The sequence below is a fragment of the Juglans regia genome, chromosome 14 (assembly GCF_001411555.2).
Source record: "Juglans regia cultivar Chandler chromosome 14, Walnut 2.0, whole genome shotgun sequence".
NCBI lineage: Eukaryota > Viridiplantae > Streptophyta > Magnoliopsida > Fagales > Juglandaceae > Juglans > Juglans regia.
The window spans coordinates 5,581,139-5,600,219 of record NC_049914.1 but is presented as its reverse complement, the minus strand read 5'-3'; the positions used below and the strand labels follow the sequence as shown (position 1 = coordinate 5,600,219).

The 19,081-nt window shown below is 35.6% G+C and overlaps 2 protein-coding genes across 5 annotated transcripts; both read left to right on the top strand.

Moving 5' to 3' along the window:
• The first annotated feature begins 364 nt into the window (after nt 1–364).
• On the top strand, nt 365–1,856 carry LOC108986654 (NAD(P)H-quinone oxidoreductase subunit N, chloroplastic). Its single transcript, XM_018959352.2, has 4 exons — nt 365–995; nt 1,090–1,206; nt 1,318–1,403; nt 1,516–1,856. The coding sequence occupies exons 1-4, from the start codon at nt 576–578 to the stop codon at nt 1,577–1,579; spliced, it is 687 nt and encodes a 228-aa protein (XP_018814897.1). The 5' UTR covers nt 365–575; the 3' UTR covers nt 1,580–1,856.
• Nucleotides 1,857–6,973: 5,117 nt separating this feature from the next.
• Nucleotides 6,974–18,332, top strand: LOC108986649 (probable LRR receptor-like serine/threonine-protein kinase At1g06840). Of its 4 annotated transcripts, none has more exons than XM_018959334.2 (21): nt 6,974–7,380; nt 7,800–7,983; nt 8,379–8,529; nt 9,373–9,444; nt 9,647–9,718; nt 9,924–10,067; nt 10,144–10,215; nt 10,313–10,384; nt 10,628–10,702; nt 11,028–11,096; nt 11,255–11,323; nt 11,469–11,540; nt 11,739–11,825; nt 12,087–12,155; nt 12,404–12,906; nt 13,585–13,743; nt 15,201–15,484; nt 16,281–16,332; nt 16,583–16,833; nt 17,050–17,184; nt 17,704–18,258. In XM_018959334.2, the coding sequence occupies exons 2-21, from the start codon at nt 7,884–7,886 to the stop codon at nt 18,046–18,048; spliced, it is 2,853 nt and encodes a 950-aa protein (XP_018814879.1). In that variant the 5' UTR covers nt 6,974–7,380; nt 7,800–7,883; the 3' UTR covers nt 18,049–18,258. The 4 variants fall into 4 exon arrangements, with proteins under 4 accessions (XP_018814879.1, XP_018814884.1, XP_018814883.1 ...); XM_018959339.2 differs by lacking the exon at nt 6,974–7,380 and adding an exon at nt 7,457–7,543 and having other exon boundaries at nt 17,704–18,332; XM_018959338.2 differs by lacking the exon at nt 6,974–7,380 and adding an exon at nt 7,472–7,487.
• Nucleotides 18,333–19,081: the final 749 nt, after the last annotated feature.

Here is a 19,081-nt window from a genome sequence, read left to right as displayed (position 1 = left end):
AACCCAAATAATTCTTAAAAATCACGTCTCATGTATGATATCTCATGCTGTATCAAGTCATCTTAGATGGTTAAACTCCAGAATGATTGTATTGGGTACCAAATATTAGTAGATTATTCAAGAACTCCAATGGTAAAAGTTACTGTTAGGACTAAATATAGTCTAACCGTATTTGGAATGAGGACTGCTACATCTACAAAAGAATTACACAAAAATAATCTTATAAATTGATATTATTTCATCTGATCCGTTAAATCTACTTTATAATAAAAATAATTTTACAATCTGATGAATTATATCAAACCGTCAATTTGCGAGATTATTTTTATATAATTATTTTGTTGCTAGAATATTTCCCATTTAGAAAGATGGCATAAGGCCCAGAAGTTGGACGCCACAAATTATATGAAAGAGTGGGTGTTTTCTTATCTCGTTTATCCACCATACAACTCGGAATGCATAGCCATGCAAACGGCCGCCTTTATCCGGTTTCCATTTCGTTTCAGGCCGACCTTCTGTGTCCTATTCTCAGTATTATTCTGTGGATTTGAAACTCGAGCTCAGAAGCACGAAAAATGGCAGCTGCAGCCTTCTTGAATTATGGTACACCAGCCTCACTCAAGCTGCATCAGAAGCAGCTCAAAACAGGAAACAACTGCATGTTTGACATAACGATGGTGGGAAAAAGAAGCATGATGATGATGGGGCTGAGAGGGAGACATTGCAAGGCAAACAAAAGGGTAGGGACGGTGAGGTGCGGTGGGATAGGAATAGGGGACTTTATAGGAGGGGATTTGGTGAAATTTGATCTGGGTCAATGGCTGTCGGATGTGGAAGAGCACAAAGCCCTCGCCATTTACACCCCGCATGAGGGAGGCTACGAGGGTCGATACTTTACACGACTCCGATACCAGGGATACTATTTCCTCGACCTCACTGCTAGAGGCCTTGGAGACCCTGAGACCACCCTCACCAAGATTCACCCTGTTTGCCCTGTGAGTTGTTAACTATGTGCCCCCATACTCTCAGCACCATGGTTCTGCATATCTGCTTGATACTTAGTTCAACTTTTGCTTTGTTGAAATGCAGGCACATTTAGGGAAACAGCCCATTGCGAGGTGGTATTTCCCACCGGAAGTTGATTACAGGCTCGATGCACTGCCTCCAGATGCCAAAGGACTTGTGGTGTGGATAATTGAAGCCAAGGTAAAAATATTCAAACCACTCCTCTTGATCTACTAACGCATATGATTTATTAAAGAAAACTCGATAAAGCCTGCCATCATTTCTTACAGTTTTTTCTATACCTTTGGACAGGTTCTTTCCAAGTCGGAATTGCAGTTTCTCGCTCTGCTTCCCTCGCTGCGGCCCAAAGTCAGGGTCATTGCTGAATGCGGTAACTGGTAAGATTATCCAAAAGTCACTCTGTTTTTGCATGTACAGAAGTGCCTTTTCTGTCTGTTCTTTTTTTAGTTACCTCCTTCCTACTGCACTTAAAGCCCAATCTGTGCACAGGAGAAAGTTTATGTGGAAGCCACTCAAAGAGATTGCGGGACTAACTGAGATTAAGGAAGTATGACAATACAAAGACCTACACAGAGAACGTCAGCACATATTCTGTGTCCGGCTTTGCTCTGATCGTCCTCTCAGCTTAAGGCATCTATAATGCACTGCAGGTGGGACAAAAGGTCAAGAAGATTTTAATGGAGGACAGGAAACAAGCCAGAGCCCTTGCAAATCATTAACCAAGCAAGTACTATGTTCTTCTTGAACTGATGTAGTATAAAAGTAAAGAATATATTTCAATCCAAGATGAATCAACTAGTAGTTTCACCCTCATGACACATTTTAACCAAGCAATCAAAGCCCCAATTATGTGATGAAGAACAGATTCAACTCATGAAACATAATATACGGGAAGTCATGAAAAGTCGCCTCACCAACCAGATTTTAAAGGCAACACTAGAGCTTTAAACAGGCCTAAAGATCTCTCTTGAGAGACACTACAAACTATAAAGCCACCTATTTTCTCAAGTTAGTTTGAGAATGTACATGGCTGTCTTGATTTACAATCTTACAGTTGGTTTTTCCACATATTTGTTCCATTAGAATTTCGTTTTTGGTGTGTTCCTGACTCTAGTTGTTACTAGGCCAACCTCATTCTAGTGTTTCTTTTCCTTGACATAAATTCAGCTGCTAGCATTCATTATCCAGCAATGAAGATGTATTGGAAAAATAGGTAATATGTAGTCACTGTTGAACAAGAAGCAGTAATTTGGAGCTTACAAATAGATACTGTTTCTAAAGATTCTGGGTTTTTTAGCACAAATTCCAAGCAAGCTTTAAGGTTAAAATCACACACTTCCTCCCAACAATAATGGTTAAGAATACAAGAAGATAAGATGATGATAAATATCCTCCTTTCTCTATAAAGCACATGAGATATGGTTTCAGAATCAAGTCATCACTCCTAATTGTTATATTTATTATAGATTGTAATATTAAATATGTGAATTTATTGAATATAGGTTATTGTTTATTTAAGTGAACCATTATCTCAAATAGATGCATTGGTTTAATGGTAATGATGTGTTGTTTCAAATGAAAGGATATGAATTCAAAACTTCTGAAGTACAATTTGATTTATAATTTTGTAAAGTGTTGGACTTGGATAGACATAATGCTTGGGCCGGCCAAGCCTTGCACGAACATTTGGGTGTTTGCACATGGGCCGAATATGCATTTTGATAGGGTGCAATGTTTCAAAAATAAATTTATTTGAAAAGACACTTCTGGAGACTCGAACCAATGCCCTCCCTTGAGACTAGGCTAGGCACATATCCTTTGGTCTTTAAGTGAAACATCATGACCTTTAAACCAGTAACTACTAGTTGAAAAGTCACAAGTTAATAGTTGTAATCTTTCACATGGTGTTACTTCATTATCTATAAATAGGGGATGAGACTCACGAATTTATTATTCCATTCTCTCATATCTTCAGTCACTTACACAACTTTGTAGAGAAATTTTGAAGGAAAAACTTCAGAATTTCTATCTGCAGTTAGTGACTTTGTTTTATCTTGGAGGTGAATTGCTTGTAATCCGGTAGCAAACTCTTTCGAATGAGGGCAATTATCACCTTAAAGATAATATTCTACACGTCTCAAAGTCGCATTTATTTTCAAATTACTGTATCTGCACAATTTTCTTCAACAATAATGAGTCCCTTCCTCACTTGTTGCTTGCAAACAAAACCACAGTGTCTATGGTTTCAATATCTCTGATGGCTACTTTTATTGATTTATTTTCTTAATTTCTTTTCAATATGGTCATAATGATAGTGTTGAATTTCTTTCCCTCAGTAGTTGTCATCATAAACTAATTTTATCAACAACAAAAAAAATCATAAACTAATGTTTCAGAATTGCGTGGCCGGCTTATAGACATGAGAATTATTTGCACTACTTATGCTAAAGATGGGAAGTGTAATCAATGTGATTCATCCAAGGGTGGATAATTGGAGTTACTATTTAGAAATCAGAAATCAGGCTTTCTTATCCAGACTAAACTTGACAAAAGATCCAATGCCTAGGCCAATCAATCAGCATGCCCCCCCCTCATATCTGTATTTAAAAGTTACTACTCATTCAGAAGAGGATATGACATTTTACCTAATCCTCAACATTAGTTAGTAAAGGATTTGATAGTTGCGTTGGCCCTGAAAAATGAAAATAAATATATCATGAATGATATCACGAATGAAAATAAATATATCATGTATAAGGTCTCTGTTTTTCATTGACTAAGCAATTATATTTTGAGCCAATTAATCAATATAAAGATGGAATTCAAGCAAAAGTGTTTTTAAATCCTGAGGGGTAGCTCAGTTGATCCGGTCTTGAATTTGCTCTCTAATGGTCACTAGTTCAAATCTCCTTAGGGCCACTAGAGATTTATTTAATAGTTAATTTCAGGATCTTATAATATTAGTCAAGGTACACACAAGTTGGCCCGGACATTCATGGTTATAAAAAATATATATATATATTTGAGTGTTTTTAAAACTACTTTCAGGTAGTGAGCCCACCTTATTTTTTTTTAATAAATAGAAAAAGAAATAAGAAATAAGCTCTGACGAGGGAGTAGAGACAAACAAAATTCAATGAACTATTAGAAAGAAACAAGGATTAGAATATAGAGGGACAACGCGCAAATCATAATGAGCTCAACATTGAGATGGAACATAGGAGAAAAATAAAATAAAAAGGTAAGACTAGCGACTTGGAAGCCCACATTCTTGGCAAAGAGATCTTGGTCCAGATCTGATGCTTCGGCCGACTTTTTTTTTTTTTTTTTTTAATCATTCATAAAAAAAATACATAAATATGATTTAAAAAAGTTAAATACAAACGTTAATAGCTCCTCAGCACATTATCATAATTGATATAGTCTAATTCAGACGACAAATCGCTAAAAATTTAAGTCTAAAGAATCCGACGTACACATCTCTACTTCGACCGACTTCTTCGTAGTGATTAAGATTTTCTATATTTAATTACTTTTCATAATAGGAAAAGTCATAAATAAAGCATGGTGCCACGATATTAAATATCGTCCGTGGATAATGTAGATCCAAGATCAAATGCAATGAGTCTACGTATTATATCTATATTTCTCTAAATAATAAAAAAGTAATTTTGATAAAAAAAACTATAGGAAATCTTGATTAGCCTATTAGGAGTACCTTATCTTTATTGTTGACTTCATGAAGGATTTAGCATTTGATCCCAAAAATGAAAGCTCATTTGAATACTTGCTCGGTTTGGATATACAAACCATCTTATCTCATCATTATAATTTTTTTAAATTTTCACAGAAAGTATAATAAACAATTTAATTTTTTTTAAATATTAAAATAAAAATTATATTTTAACAATATTTTATTTAATTTTTAATAAAACATCTAATCTCATCCTATGAGGTCTAAAATCATGGTAGGCCTTAGCATTAATCAAGCAGAGATAAAGAGTCATATTACATTAAATTAGAACAATGATGGCCAAAAACAAGAGGAGACAAAGCTCCTTCAATAAGCTTAAGATTGGACATAGAAAACAAAGAAGAAAAAAAAAAAGTGATGCTTTCCTATCCATTTCACAACTTTGGATAAGAAAAAATGGACAGAGGCGAGACCAAACATTTCTGTTCTTTATGATCATGGCCAGAGCGGACCAAATATTTAAGATTACCTCAACATCTAAACGCAACCTATTTCTAGATGTTATAACGTTCTACCATCTCGGCTTGAATCCTAGATGTTATGTCATTTCTGCTCTTTATGATCATGGCAGAGGAGACCAGCCAATCTTTCATTGTTTGGCACCAACTTTCACAGGCTCGAACCATAGGCTTGAACGAGGGCCCTCCCATATAAAGGCAAAACCAGATCCATCACCTCTACCCCATATGCATGTATCTGTCTCCAACTTCATGCTCTTCTATATATGCAGCTTTTCACTGAAGTTGCTGATCCTTCCTCCACAGTTATTTCTGTGGTTTTTTTTTATGTAGAGTTGCTCCATTTCGTGAAGGTGAGCATTCCGTGCTTGACAAGGTATCAAATGGTTGTGGATGTGTTTGGATCTCATTGACAATTTCATAGAATTATTTGGATGATTGTTCATAAGTTCAAGCTACTGTCTGATGCATATGAATATGACAGAGTACGCCAGTAAATAAGTACCCAACACTGGGAACTGTTGCATTATGCGTGTACTCCACCTGATATCAGGAAAAAAGAAAAAAGAAATACTACATGCATAAAAAAAATTACATAAAGTAAACTCATAAACTAATGTAGTTTCGTGAAATCCGTGAGATCTACTTCATAATCCGTGACATATCATATCAAATAACATCAGTTCGTGAGTTTACTTTTGTGTAATTCTTTTGTAGTTTAAGTATTTTTCAAAAAAAAAAAAAAGAAACCCAAAAACTTAACTCAATTGAGATCCAAATCCTCAATTCCTATTCTTTGTTTGATGATACCAGGGAAAACTAGAACATTCAACAATTTAAGAAAGAATAGAAAAATCCGAGTTAAGTCTTGTCTTAAGAAGATCCATACAAAATATACACTGCTGCTTGCCAATTGGCCTGTTGCCTGTAATGTGAAAGGAATCTTCTGCAAAACGGGAACTGTATTCGATCATGATCGGATCATACTCCCAGACCAGGTCTTGAAAATGCAGTATTTTTCCCTGTTTCCTTCCTTCTGCACGTGTGAAAGACTGCTAAATGCTGTTGAGTTGATTTTGTGGGTTCTCCATCAACTGAAAATGTTGAAAAAAAAATAAAACATGTTATTAATTAAGCTCAGACTAATCCATTGTGTTCTAACTTCTACCTTGCCAGGTTTTGGCCACCTAATATGATTTTCATATTGACCGTAAAAGCCTATTGGGTTTCTTTATAGTGTAAATATTAATACCAGTTTTTAAAAATTAATTACTGAATCCCAATAATAAAATAATTTAGACGTTATCCTTTGACATGTTCCTGAAAGAGAACCGAGAGAATGACACCTTTATTTTAGTATTATGTCAGTGTTGAGGCTCGAGAGTAGTTACTGACTTCCATTTTGGAGTTCGGATTTATTTTTTCAAGGCACAAGGATGAAACCCGTACACACGACAACCAGTTGCGTGTGAAAGCAAAAAATACATATTTTAAAAATAGAATATAAATAAATAATTTTTTTTATAAATTTAAAATTTTGAAATATATAGTATTTTCATGTGATATCAAAACAGAAATTTTAAATTAAAATTTAATTCTACATTTTATTTTATTTAATTAAATATTCTATGGTTGCGAAGCCAACTTCATTCTATTGTTGTTTCACAAGAGCCGGAATCTTCGATATGCGGCAAACCCGGTTTGTATTAATTCAAAACTTATATTTATTGACTGCGTCTCGGATCGAAGAGCATGTTGTACACGAAACTACCCTCAGACGTTTATCTTGTCCATGTTACAGTTGGATCTCTCGGGATTAACCTATCATCGTACAGTCTCCATAGTTTTTAATGAAAGGTTTTTTATTTTTATCTTTTCTGTGCATTGGATAGTTTGAACAATGGTCCAAAACTTGGTTTTCTTTCTTTTCGCAATTGCATTGTGGAGTAGGTTTTTCAATATTAAATTGAAGTTGTCCCGGCAACCACCCGCCCAGAAAAGTCAACATCTTTCAGCCCGCCATCAGATATATACTTTATATGCTATTCGGTGTGTGAAAAAGATGGCTACGATCTGCATCAGCAACAAATGCTTGAGCATTCGTAATGGGGACCTGGTCAGAAAGATACTTCCTTTCATCAGGTAATTAATTTCAATTGCATGACACACACACACACACACACACATATATATATATATGTTTCCATCATTCTAATATATTTTTCAACTATATATTCAATCTTCTTCTTGTGAGGGTTTCTCCTTTTGTTTTTGGCAGTTTGGTTGGTTTATTTCTTCTCAAGCTGTATGGGACGAGAATTTTGAGTGATTTTCTTTGTTTGGTTGCCTAGTAGGGGAGCTACTTCGTTGGTGTACTTTTTATTTTTATTTTTTATAATTCCTTGGTTTTTCAATTATTGGAACTTTTTCATTGCTGTACTTGTGTTTAATAATTGTCTGATTATTGATTTATTTTCCAGAGTTAGTATTTCTTTTTTCTTGAGATAAATTCTGCTGCTCTGGAACTCATCTCTCTAAGTTCTGATATTGACCTTTATCAGGTGTGGTACACGCATACTACTACAATTCCCAGTGTTGGGTAGTAGAAGAAGTTTGCGAGTTCTGACGTTCTATGCGTTACTGGGATGTCTAAGTCAACAGCTTGGAAGTATGGAATATTTGTTGTTGCATGGTTGTGTTGGGCTTCTCTATCTGTCGGAGCTCAGATTACCGACTCAGTGGAAGGTGATTTTGGTGGTTTTTTTTTTAAGCTTCTTTTGGCAATTACACTCTTGGGGGAATGCTTGTTTAGAAGTATCATTGCACGTGGAGGCATGTTTTATATATATGTGCATCCTGTAAAAAGAGATCTATAGTAACCTGATCACTTACATATTCAATTCTCTCAACTGGGAAGTAATCACTGATTAGTGTTGATAGATGTTATTTGAGTGTATGTGCTCAGACTTGGCTCTGCTAACAATTTTGATGTTAATTTTTTTAAAACGAAAATTCACTTTCGGTCAATGTGGAAACCCCGATGTTAGAATTAGAGAAACACAGGGGCCATACCAATGCTTACAAATTCTGTAAATGTTCATGTTGATTAAATGATGACTAACATTTGTATTTATTTTCAGTGACGGCATTGCGAACCATCAAGAGAAGTTTGATAGATCCCAATAAGAATCTGAGTAATTGGAATCGAGGAGATCCGTGTACATCAAATTGGACAGGGGTTGTGTGCTACAATAGAACATTAACAGATGGATATTTACATGTTCAGCAACTGTATGATTTTAACATCCCCTTTATTTTTAATCTCTATCAGGGAGGATAATCGATGCGAATATATGTATCCCAATTTTGCTAGAAAAAAATACCAACATGTCCTAAATGAATATGAAAATCTATCTTTTTAAATTTGTAATGCATATTTATTCCTTTCCTTTTTACCTATCAAAAAAAAATTGGCAATGCATTAAATTGATCTAAATCACACGGTGATATATGAATTGTGACTCTGTGAGGGCATTTTATTGGTGCCAAGTTCCTGAGCTATATAAGTGATTGTAGAGCACTCCGAATATAACTTTGACTAGTCTTTGCACATTCTTGGGTTGTGACTCATTTCGGAGTTGGGTTGGTAATCCATTTGGAATTGGGGCACTGCATTGTGATGCAAGCCCTGACAAGGAAAATGGGGATTTGAGTAGGGAGTGGGGGAGATTGTGATGCCTCAGGTTTTTTTAATCTCACATTGGCTGAGTATCATTGTAAAGAGAGTGCATAGATATTAAGTGTTTACTAGATGGAACTGAGTTTTATAAATAATTCCAATGAATTCTAATTGTAACTTTCACAGTTTGCAGCGTAGAGCTGATTTTTCTGGTGCACCCTATGTTGTGACAGAGTGACAGTTTTTATTATCTTATTCATTGGTCCAAAAAGTTAATAACTACTCCATTATTATATAATTTATCGTAATCTGTGGATGATTTGTATTCTTTCCCTAAAGTTCAGACATAAGATTACAAAGCTTTGATACAACTTGGTGTTATTAACTTATGAGCAGTTCCATCGAAGACTTTGCATTGTTGCTGTAACAATTTTCATTTGGAGCTCTCTTTGCAGGCTACTTCTGAAAATGGGATTGTCAGGAAGTCTATCACCAGAGCTTGGCAACTTATTGTACCTACAAATACTGTAAGGCGAAGCTTTTCCGAAAGCTACATTTTGTGCTTCAGACAACTATATCTGAGTCAGATTTTTGGATACCTTTTTCACTCATTCTAAAAATGTGTTCTCTACTGCATGGTAGCTTTTGATTTATGTAACCTACTGCCATTTTTCGACTTTTGATTTATGTAACCTTCTGATATATTTTTCTCTGTCTACTCTGTTAAAGGGATTTTATGTGGAACAGCATAAGTGGGAGTATACCCAAGGAGATAGGCAATATTACCACTTTGGAACTCTTGTAAGTTGATCACCTTTTTTCTATGGGATAGGTTAGATACTATTTTTTCACATGATGATATACTCATGCCATTAGAAAATGTAGATATATAATCTCTGTGTGTGATCTAATTTTCCTGCTATGTTGGCATCATTCTGAATGCCTGATGTTGGTATATGTAATGTGCTTTATCTCTAATTCCATCTGTAATATTCCATGTTCCCAGGCTTCTGAATGGAAACAACTTAACAGGTCCATTACCTGAAGAGCTCGGTTATCTTCCAAACTTGGACAGAATACAAATTGATCAGAACAACATATCAGGACCAATACCAGTATCATTTTCAAACTTGAACAAAACGAAGCATTTGTAAGTGTTTTTCAGATTCTATATCATCTAAAAAAGTTCTACAATGATTAACCCTTCTACTTCACCTTGTGAGCAGTCACATGAACAACAATTCAATTAGTGGGCAAATTCCCCCGGAGCTATCCAGATTACCAAGTCTTGTTCACTTGTAAGTCGGTAATTGGTCATATACTCATATTTTATGATGAGTCATCTGTCTGTACAATCTATGAGATCAGTGATCATCTTCAACTCTGCACCTGCAGCCTTTTGGATAATAACAACTTGTCCGGGTATCTTCCACCGGAGTTCTCCGAACTACCAAGTTTACTGATAATGTATGGTTTCTACTTTATTGGAACATAAATGTGTGTGTGCGTGTGCGTGTGCGCGCACATAGCATAAATGGTTTTACAAGTGGAACTTTTGAATTTGGTGTCATTTGCTTGTGCTTCTCATCTTGAACAAGGTTATAATTTTCTAAATTTTCCTTTTCCTACGAGGTAATATTACTGAAGTACTCTCCTTTCCCTTGTATTATAGTTCAAACTCGCTTAAGAGTGCATTTCTTTGTTTTGCAGTCAACTTGATAACAATCACTTTGATGGGACTACAATTCCAGCTTCTTATAGCAACATGTCTAAATTGCTGAAGTTGTAAGTGCATATTATTATTCTATGTTTGTAACTAGGTTTCAGAAGCAAAGGCAGAGCCAGGTACTAACCTTGAGGTCTGAAGCTGAAATTTATTATTCTTTTCAAACGTCAAAATAACTGGTACACTGAACAAGTTAGGATTTTCTGTGATTAATCCTTTGCTGTTTGATATTACATATCGCTTTATGTAATCTGCTTGAGTTGTAATGAAGCTATCACAAATCTTTCATGTTCTAGCTTTATATGCTCTCTAGATGGTAACCAAGAAGTATGCTCATGCCCATGTACATTCAAGGTGTTATGATTTGTGTGTTGGCTTTTCTAGGAGTCTTAGGAACTGCAACTTGCAAGGGGAGATTCCTGATTTGAGCCGAATACCGAACCTTGGTTATCTGTAAGTTGCTGTATTTTATTTACTTTTGAAGTTATTCTATGATGATCAAGTATGAGCTTCTAAAAAAAATAAATGTACCAGGCCGAAGAAATTATCTTTACTTTGTCTAAGACAACTCTGCTTGCTACCTTTGCTTTGTTTATATCTTATAATTTCAGAGATCTCAGTTTAAATCTGCTAAATGGAACCATACCTACAGAGAGACTTTCTGAGAATATCACGTCCATGTAAGATTCTCCATCTTTTTTTTTTTCAGTTAAATTTAATTTTCGGATGTTACAAAGCTTTAACAGATGTGTCTCCTAGCTTTCAAAAATAATTAGTGCCAACAATTCCCTTTTCTGACATATATTGTTTGAGTAATGTGCTCAGCTATTTATCCAACAACAATCTTACTGGAACGATTCCTGTCAGCTTTTCGAATCTTCCTCGTCTCCAGATACTGTGAGTAGTCTCTCACTTTATCCTTTTGTGCTTAGTTATATGGGGTCAATGCTATTTTAACTTGCTTCACATTTATGTAAATTTGAGTTTCCACTTTTCTCAACCATTATATTTTGAGGTACTAGTTATTATCATTCAATAAATTATAAATTTTAATAAAACAAATGGCTTTAGTTGGTAAATTATTCCTCTTGACAGGTCAATTGCGAACAATTCATTGAGTGGCTCTATTCCATCCACCATTTGGCAAAATAGGACTTTGAATGGAAACGAAAGCCTTACAGTGTAAGACCTGAATGACATTATCTCTATTTCCCTTGGTTGAAAGTGTCATTGTATGGTGGCGTGGGTGTGTGGATGCACATTCACGCTCCAAGCATGTTGTTCTCATGATGATACAAGTTACAGTTGCTTCCTTCTTCTGATTTCTGCACACTCTTTTGTGAAATTCATAGTTGCTACCTCCTGGGTTGACTTTTAAATAAGTATGAAAGGATCTCATACTGATTTTTCTAAGCTTTTTCGCGTGGCTCTTTAATATTGCAGGGAGTTGCAGAATAATGAGCTTTCAAATATTACAGGCGATACTAATCTACCTCAAAATGTCACCGTCTGGTTTACTTCTTTACTTGCTTCTTAATTTACATGTCGTAATTTGTTTCATGTAGACCTTCATATGTAATAAAATATATTTTCACATTCATATGACTACCTTCAAGTGTAATAAAATATATTTTCATATTCATGTGACTACTTGGAAAAAGAGTGTGGATGAGCTCTTTTTAGTTTTAGTGTCGTGAGGTGGAACAAACATAGCACATTGATATAATGATGTGTCACACGTTTTGGTTGTTGACTTCCAGGCTTCAAGGGAATCCCTTATGCTCGAACACCAACCTAGTCAGTTTCTGTGGATCTGAACGTGATGCTGACAATAAAAATCAGGGTCCAACGAGTAACACTTTGGATTGTGACAGTCCAGGATGTCCACCCCCTTATGAACATTCCCCTAAATCTCCTGAACGTTGTATCTGTGTTGCCCCTCTACTTGTTGGATATCGGTTGAAAAGTCCTGGATTCTCAGATTTTCGTCCTTACATATCAATGTTTGAGGATCACCTGACAAATGGTCTTGATCTACTCCTTTATCAGCTGTACATTGTTAATTTTGAATGGGAAGAAGGCCCTCGACTGAAAATGTACTTGAAGCTTTTTCCAAATAATCAAAGTGGCAATCCTTTTATCTTCAATAGGAGTGAGGTTCGGCGAATTATGAACATGTACACATCATGGAAGATTCCTGATAGTGACATCTTTGGACCTTATGAACTTCTGAACTTCACTCTCCTGGACATGTATAAAGATGGTTTGTCTTGAAACCCTAATCTGATGTAATTTGCGACACAGTTGTTGAAGTTGGAATTGATGCATATTTAACATATTTCCTTGAAATCTTCAATGCTTTAAAAGATAATCATATCCATGTGGCATTATTCTCTGTTACTGGTGTTTATGTACTTAAAAATGCTTACCTATTCTTGTTGCTCTGAGTGACATGCAGTGCGTGTCTGTGAGTGGCATAATTAAGTGGAGGTAGCCTTGCCTTTTGCTTCCAAATATCATTGAAGATACTCTTGATCCAGGGAGTTTAGTTCAATGCTTTTGTCATAGTCGTGCCATGTTAAGCGTAGAACAATTACTTGCCTTTGTCCCATCTCCTTTCCTAAATCTTTTTCTTTACAAAGCTTAAAAATGAAGTTGTTATGATGTTTTTGTGTACTTTGTTTAATATTTAAAATTGAACATATCCTTGTTAAAACTCAGTTCAAGATGATTTTTAATTTCCGGGGCAATCAAGGTGCGTTCTATATTGACCAGCAAGGCAGCTGCAAAACCACATGATATGCCACTTTTGAGCTGATGCCATGCATAAATGATATATTCCCCAGTCATACCTTTCCTTCTTTTACGTCTTCGCATTGAAATGAATATTGTTGAATAATTATGATGTTGTTTGTACTCATAGTTCTCACTAATCTCACAGTGATTGCCACCTCTCCAAGGTCTGGTTTAAGCAAAGGTGCACTGGCTGGCATAGTAGTGGGGACCGTTGCAGGTGCAGTTGCGATGTCTGCAGTTGTCTCTCTTTTAATACTAAGAAAGCGTATGAAGAAGTATAATGCAGTTTCGAGAAGACGTCGTGGTGAGTTCTTATGTTTATGATGTTGGGATGTTTAGGTAGATATGTAATGTTTCTATTCTGCATCGGGATTAGGCCCATCAATCAGGCTAGGCAAGCTTAGCCTGAGGCAAAAAGGCCCCAGTCTGGCTCAAAATGCCAAATATCTTAGCTCTTTCTTAGTTAATAATGTTGGGCAAGTTTCAGCCTAAGCTTGGACTGGCACGCGAATAGAAACATCATTAAAGGCTTGTTTTGGAAGTGAGATGATCTCATCTCATCTCAGAACTTCTCTTAATTTACTTCCCAAACATCAGTCAAACACAAACGCAAACACTTTTCAATTTCAAATCTTCAACTTTTTCATCTAATCATTACAACTTTACCAAACTTCCAAACAAAACACAAAAAAATACTACTTTTTCAAATTTCAAAATAAAAATAATATTAAAAAAATTATACTCGAACAATATTTTAACTTTATAATATTTTTATTTAGCTTTTTCTCTCTCCTTTCCCAAAACCTAATAAAACATCTTAACTCAAATCATTTTACTACTATTCATAGAATTCTCATCTCATCTCACTTCCCAAACATGCCTCTAAGAGATGAGAGAGTCCACTGAAAAGTACCATGAGACTTGGGTTGCATGTTGGCTCAAATCATATGCAAGTTCTAGAACAACCAGTTAGCCACGATTTTAACAATGTTGTTGGCCTGTAAGATGCAAATATATACGTGTGTGTGTGTGTGTGTGTTCTGAAAATCTCTATATATATATATATTAGACCTATATAGGATAGGCTAAATTTAGCTGACTTGAGCACAGCCTGAGCTCAGCATAAACTTGAATGCAGCCTAAATCTCTGAAGAAGTTCTGGCTAGCTCATTTATCAGGCTGGTTACTTCTCTGAGTCACATCGTAAAGGATAAATTATTATAATAAAGATCCTTCTGATTGTAGCCTTTTTTTGTTTCATCTGATTTTAGCAGTCCTCCATATTTATTATAAATATGTATGATAAAAACAAGTATTATTAACTCTGAGATATAGGAAGTCAAGGATTCACTTACTGTTAAACATGGCCAATAAATTTACTTTTCATCCTGTTAAGATTTGTTTTATCTAAGTAGGATTATTGCAAAGGAGTATGCATCTCGAGAAGATGGGAAGCCACTCATCTTTCCTATGATGTTCTTTGCCAATGAATCAGTTCATTCATGACAAATGTACTCATTATATCATGTTTCTAAAAATGGTTTTAAAGAATCCATGTTAATAAGCTTCAAATTCAGTTTCCTTATTATGCTTCTAGCTGGAAATCTTAGGATAACGTGTGGTCATTAATGGTGTTTTCTGCATTGCCTTAGAACTGGCACGTGGTTTACATTCACATGTTTCAAGGACCTGTAACATACTCTTTAAGTTTTCTATCACCATGCTTTCATTTTCAACATTGGACTTGTATTTAATATGCAGCATCTAAGGCCTCCTTGAGAATTGACGGTGTGAAGGCTTTCAATTATGGAGAAATGGCTATGGCTACAAACAATTTTAACAACTCCGCTCTTATTGGCCAAGGAGGGTATGGAAAAGTCTATAAAGGCATTCTAGCTGATGGAACAGTTGTGGCCATTAAACGTGCACAAGAGGGATCCTTACAGGGTGAGAAGGAGTTCTTAACAGAGATAGAATTGTTGTCAAGGTTACATCATCGAGACCTAGTGTCTTTGATTGGATATTGTGATGAAGAGGGTGAACAGGTATTTTTTCTTACCCATCTATCTTATGACTCCATGGGAGATGATTCCTATCAACCTAGTCAGAAATGCAACAAAAACTCAAATATTATGAAAGCTGTAAGATCTTTCACTAAAAAATAAAAGGAAGAAGAAAAGAAAGAAAGAAATATGTAAACTGCGTAAATGGCTGCAAGTTTATTTGTTGATAATGTTGAAGAATATGCAGAGTTCTCCATGATTAAGGATAATCTGTCTCCTTTCACTATACGCTTGGGAGTCTAGGGCATGCCCCGTAAGTGAATTTTTCTAATTCTGACAATTCTTGAAAAAATGGGTTTAAGACGTGTGGTGTTAGGTTTTGTTTAAGTGGGTAGGAATGATGAAAATTTGTTTGGATGAAAATATTTGAGATGTATTTTGTATTGCGTTTAGTGAACGTGAGTAGATAAAATGAAAAGTTTGGATAATTTTTTTATTTTTTTTATGCATTTTGCATTGGGTTTTGTGGAAGTTGTTTTGGTTTGTGTTTTGTAACAAAAATCAAGGCAAATGATTAGATGTAAAAAAATGAGAGATGAATTTTTTTGGAGCTTAAAAGAAGTTTGGTTTGAAAGGGAAAATATTTTTAAAATTTTTGAAAAACCTCTCAAACCAAACATACGTTGTTGTTTGTCCTTTCCTTTTCCATTAGCTGTACTTTTCTCCCGCAAAAATGTTTTGACTTTCATGACGACTTTTTTTTTATGCTTTCTGTTTCTGAATTAGTTGAAATTTTTGCCTTGGGAAAAGCTTCATGTGAGTATTGCTGTGCCTGCAGATGTTGGTCTATGAGTTTATGGTGAATGGTACTCTAAGGGATCACATTTCTGGTACACCTTATATTCATCCTTTTAAGTTTTACTTCTATTAATGTCACAATAATTTTGTGTGTGTTCTTCATTGCATATTAATGCAAGTGAAAATTGTAAAATATGATTTGCAATAGTACACTTCCTCCATTTCCCCGCCCCCGCCCCCACCTCTTTTTCTGTCTTGTTCTTTAGGAGCCAGACAGAACCATTTTGCTTTCCAAGTTCACCATTCCATATAAACAAGCTTATTACTGGTTCATGTACACAGCTAAATGTAAAGAACCTCTGAGTTTTGCGATGAGATTGAGAATTGCCCTGGGGTCAGCTAAGGGCATCCTCTACCTACACACGGAAGCTAATCCTCCGATATTTCATCGGGATATCAAGGCCAGCAACATATTATTGGATTCTAATTATACAGCAAAGGTTGCTGATTTTGGACTTTCGCGACTTGCTCCAGTTCCAGATATTGAAGGGACTGTGCCTGCTCATGTATCCACAGTTGTGAAGGGGACACCTGTAAGACTCGTATTGGTGATATGTACATTTTACCAAGTAGAATAATAAAATACAATTGAGTTTAAATTTTAAGGTCATGCAACAATTTGTACTTCTCTCTATTTTCAAAATAAGATAAATTGAACTCAAACTAGATGAAATAGATTGAACGGTTTGTTTTAGGAGAAGTAACCGGTGTCTATTTCTTTATTCTCATTCTCTGTTATAACTTTGCAGGGTTACCTTGATCCAGAGTACTTTTTGACACATAAACTGACGGACAAAAGCGACGTTTACAGTCTTGGAGTCGTATTTCTCGAACTCCTGACTGGGATGCAGCCAATCTCACATGGGAAAAATATTGTTAGAGAGGTAAAACCTTAACATAGAACTGTTTACCTTGGATTCAATAGGGGCCCAATGGTATTCTGTGGTGACTGGACAGGAAAGGAAAATTGTTCTGTACTTCCTTTTATTCCTACAGCGTAAAAAAAACAAGGAAGCAGCCTGTAGTTACTCTCTCTCTCTCTCTCTCTTCCCATATATCATTTTGGATCAACTGATAAAAAAATAATTTTATACTTGGTCTATAATCAAGAGAGATTCCCTCTACACGTTTCAGTTTCAGCTTCAATAAATTAGCAGAGACATTGAATTCCTTTTACAATCTTCACCTCCGGCCTTGACTGAGACTGATGCAAAACGCTCCATTCATTAATCTCGTGTTTTAGAACTCCTTCCATGCACTCAGTATTTCCTATAAAATTTAAGATCGCTTTGTCATAATGTCCATTTTATTTCATCCATTCGATATGCGGCTGAGGTTTTGTGGCTTTTGTCTAACATGGTAGTCTGTTGTTTTTTTGTTTCAATTGTTTTCATTCTTTTCAGGTTAATCTCGCTTATCAGTCTGGTATGATCTTTTCGGTCATTGATGAAAGGATGGGATCATATCCTTCTGAATGTGTGGTTAAATTTTTGAACTTGGCCCTCAAGTGTTGCCAAGATGACACAGACGCACGACCTTCAATGGCGGACGTGGTTCGAGAACTTGATAGTATATACCTTATGATGCCAGAGTCTGACATCAAAATAGCTGATCCCATGGTCACTGATGTGGAAAAAGTTATGTCTTCACCACCATCATCCTCAACAGTGAAGAATCCTTATGTGTCGTCGGAAGTATCTGGCAGCAACCTTGATAGTGGAGTCGTTCCAACCATCATGCCTAGATAGAACACTTGGGAAAGAATGTTTGTGATGTTTCTAATAACCTCGAAATTTGAACTAGAATTTTTTTTTGTATGATCTCGGTATCTGATACTGTGTATAGTCTCTCAGTCTCTTGTTACAAGTTTGTTTTGAAGAGGTTATAGTTTGACCAGTAGGTAGTATCAGAACACTGATATAAGAACCAACTCCAATAAATTTATTCTTGTGTGTTAAGTCTGGTTAATAGGAAACATAATTCTGCTACATTTACATTTATGGAGTGTGTTGTCTGGTTTAATACAGGGGAACATATGGCCTCGTTTGTTTTCATAGTTCATCTCAACTCATTTAATCATTACAACTTTTTCAAATTTCTATACAAAATAAAATAAACAATTCAACTTTTTCAAATTACAAAATAAAAATAATATTAAAAAAAATATTCTAACAATATTTTATTCAACTTTTTAATTTTAATCTTAATTCAACTCAACTCAACTTATCTCATCTTATTTGCGAAAATAAATGAGGGCTTATGGGACCGGAAAAAGGATTTGATTGAAGGGCTAGTTTTGTAAACTGGCTTCATATGTACATTGCAAAATGATCATGGGCAGGGGTGAAAACCGAAGGTATCGGTGTGGTTTCAGTTTTGGTCCAAAACCGAAACCGCACCGGCACCAATTCCTTAAAATGATGTAAATCTCAACTGAAATCGGCCGGTGAAGGGAGAAAAAATCGTCGATATCAGTCTCAACGTAACTACGGTCGGTTCATCAGCATCTTCGATCGCAACGGAGGTGACCCTGCCGCTGTGTGCGAACTGCGAAGCCTCGATGTGTGTGTGTGTGTGAGAGAGAGAGAGAGAGAGAGAGAGAGAGAGAGGGCAGCATGAGAAATGAAGAAGAAGAAGGAGAAACAAGGAAGAAGAAAGAAAGGTGTTGGGATTTTAAACCCTAGAGTTTCACTTACTTAAGTGAAACGGTGTCATTTCATATATGTATAATTTAAAAAAAAAAAACATTTTATCAGTTTGGTTTGTTCAACGGTCCCGCCC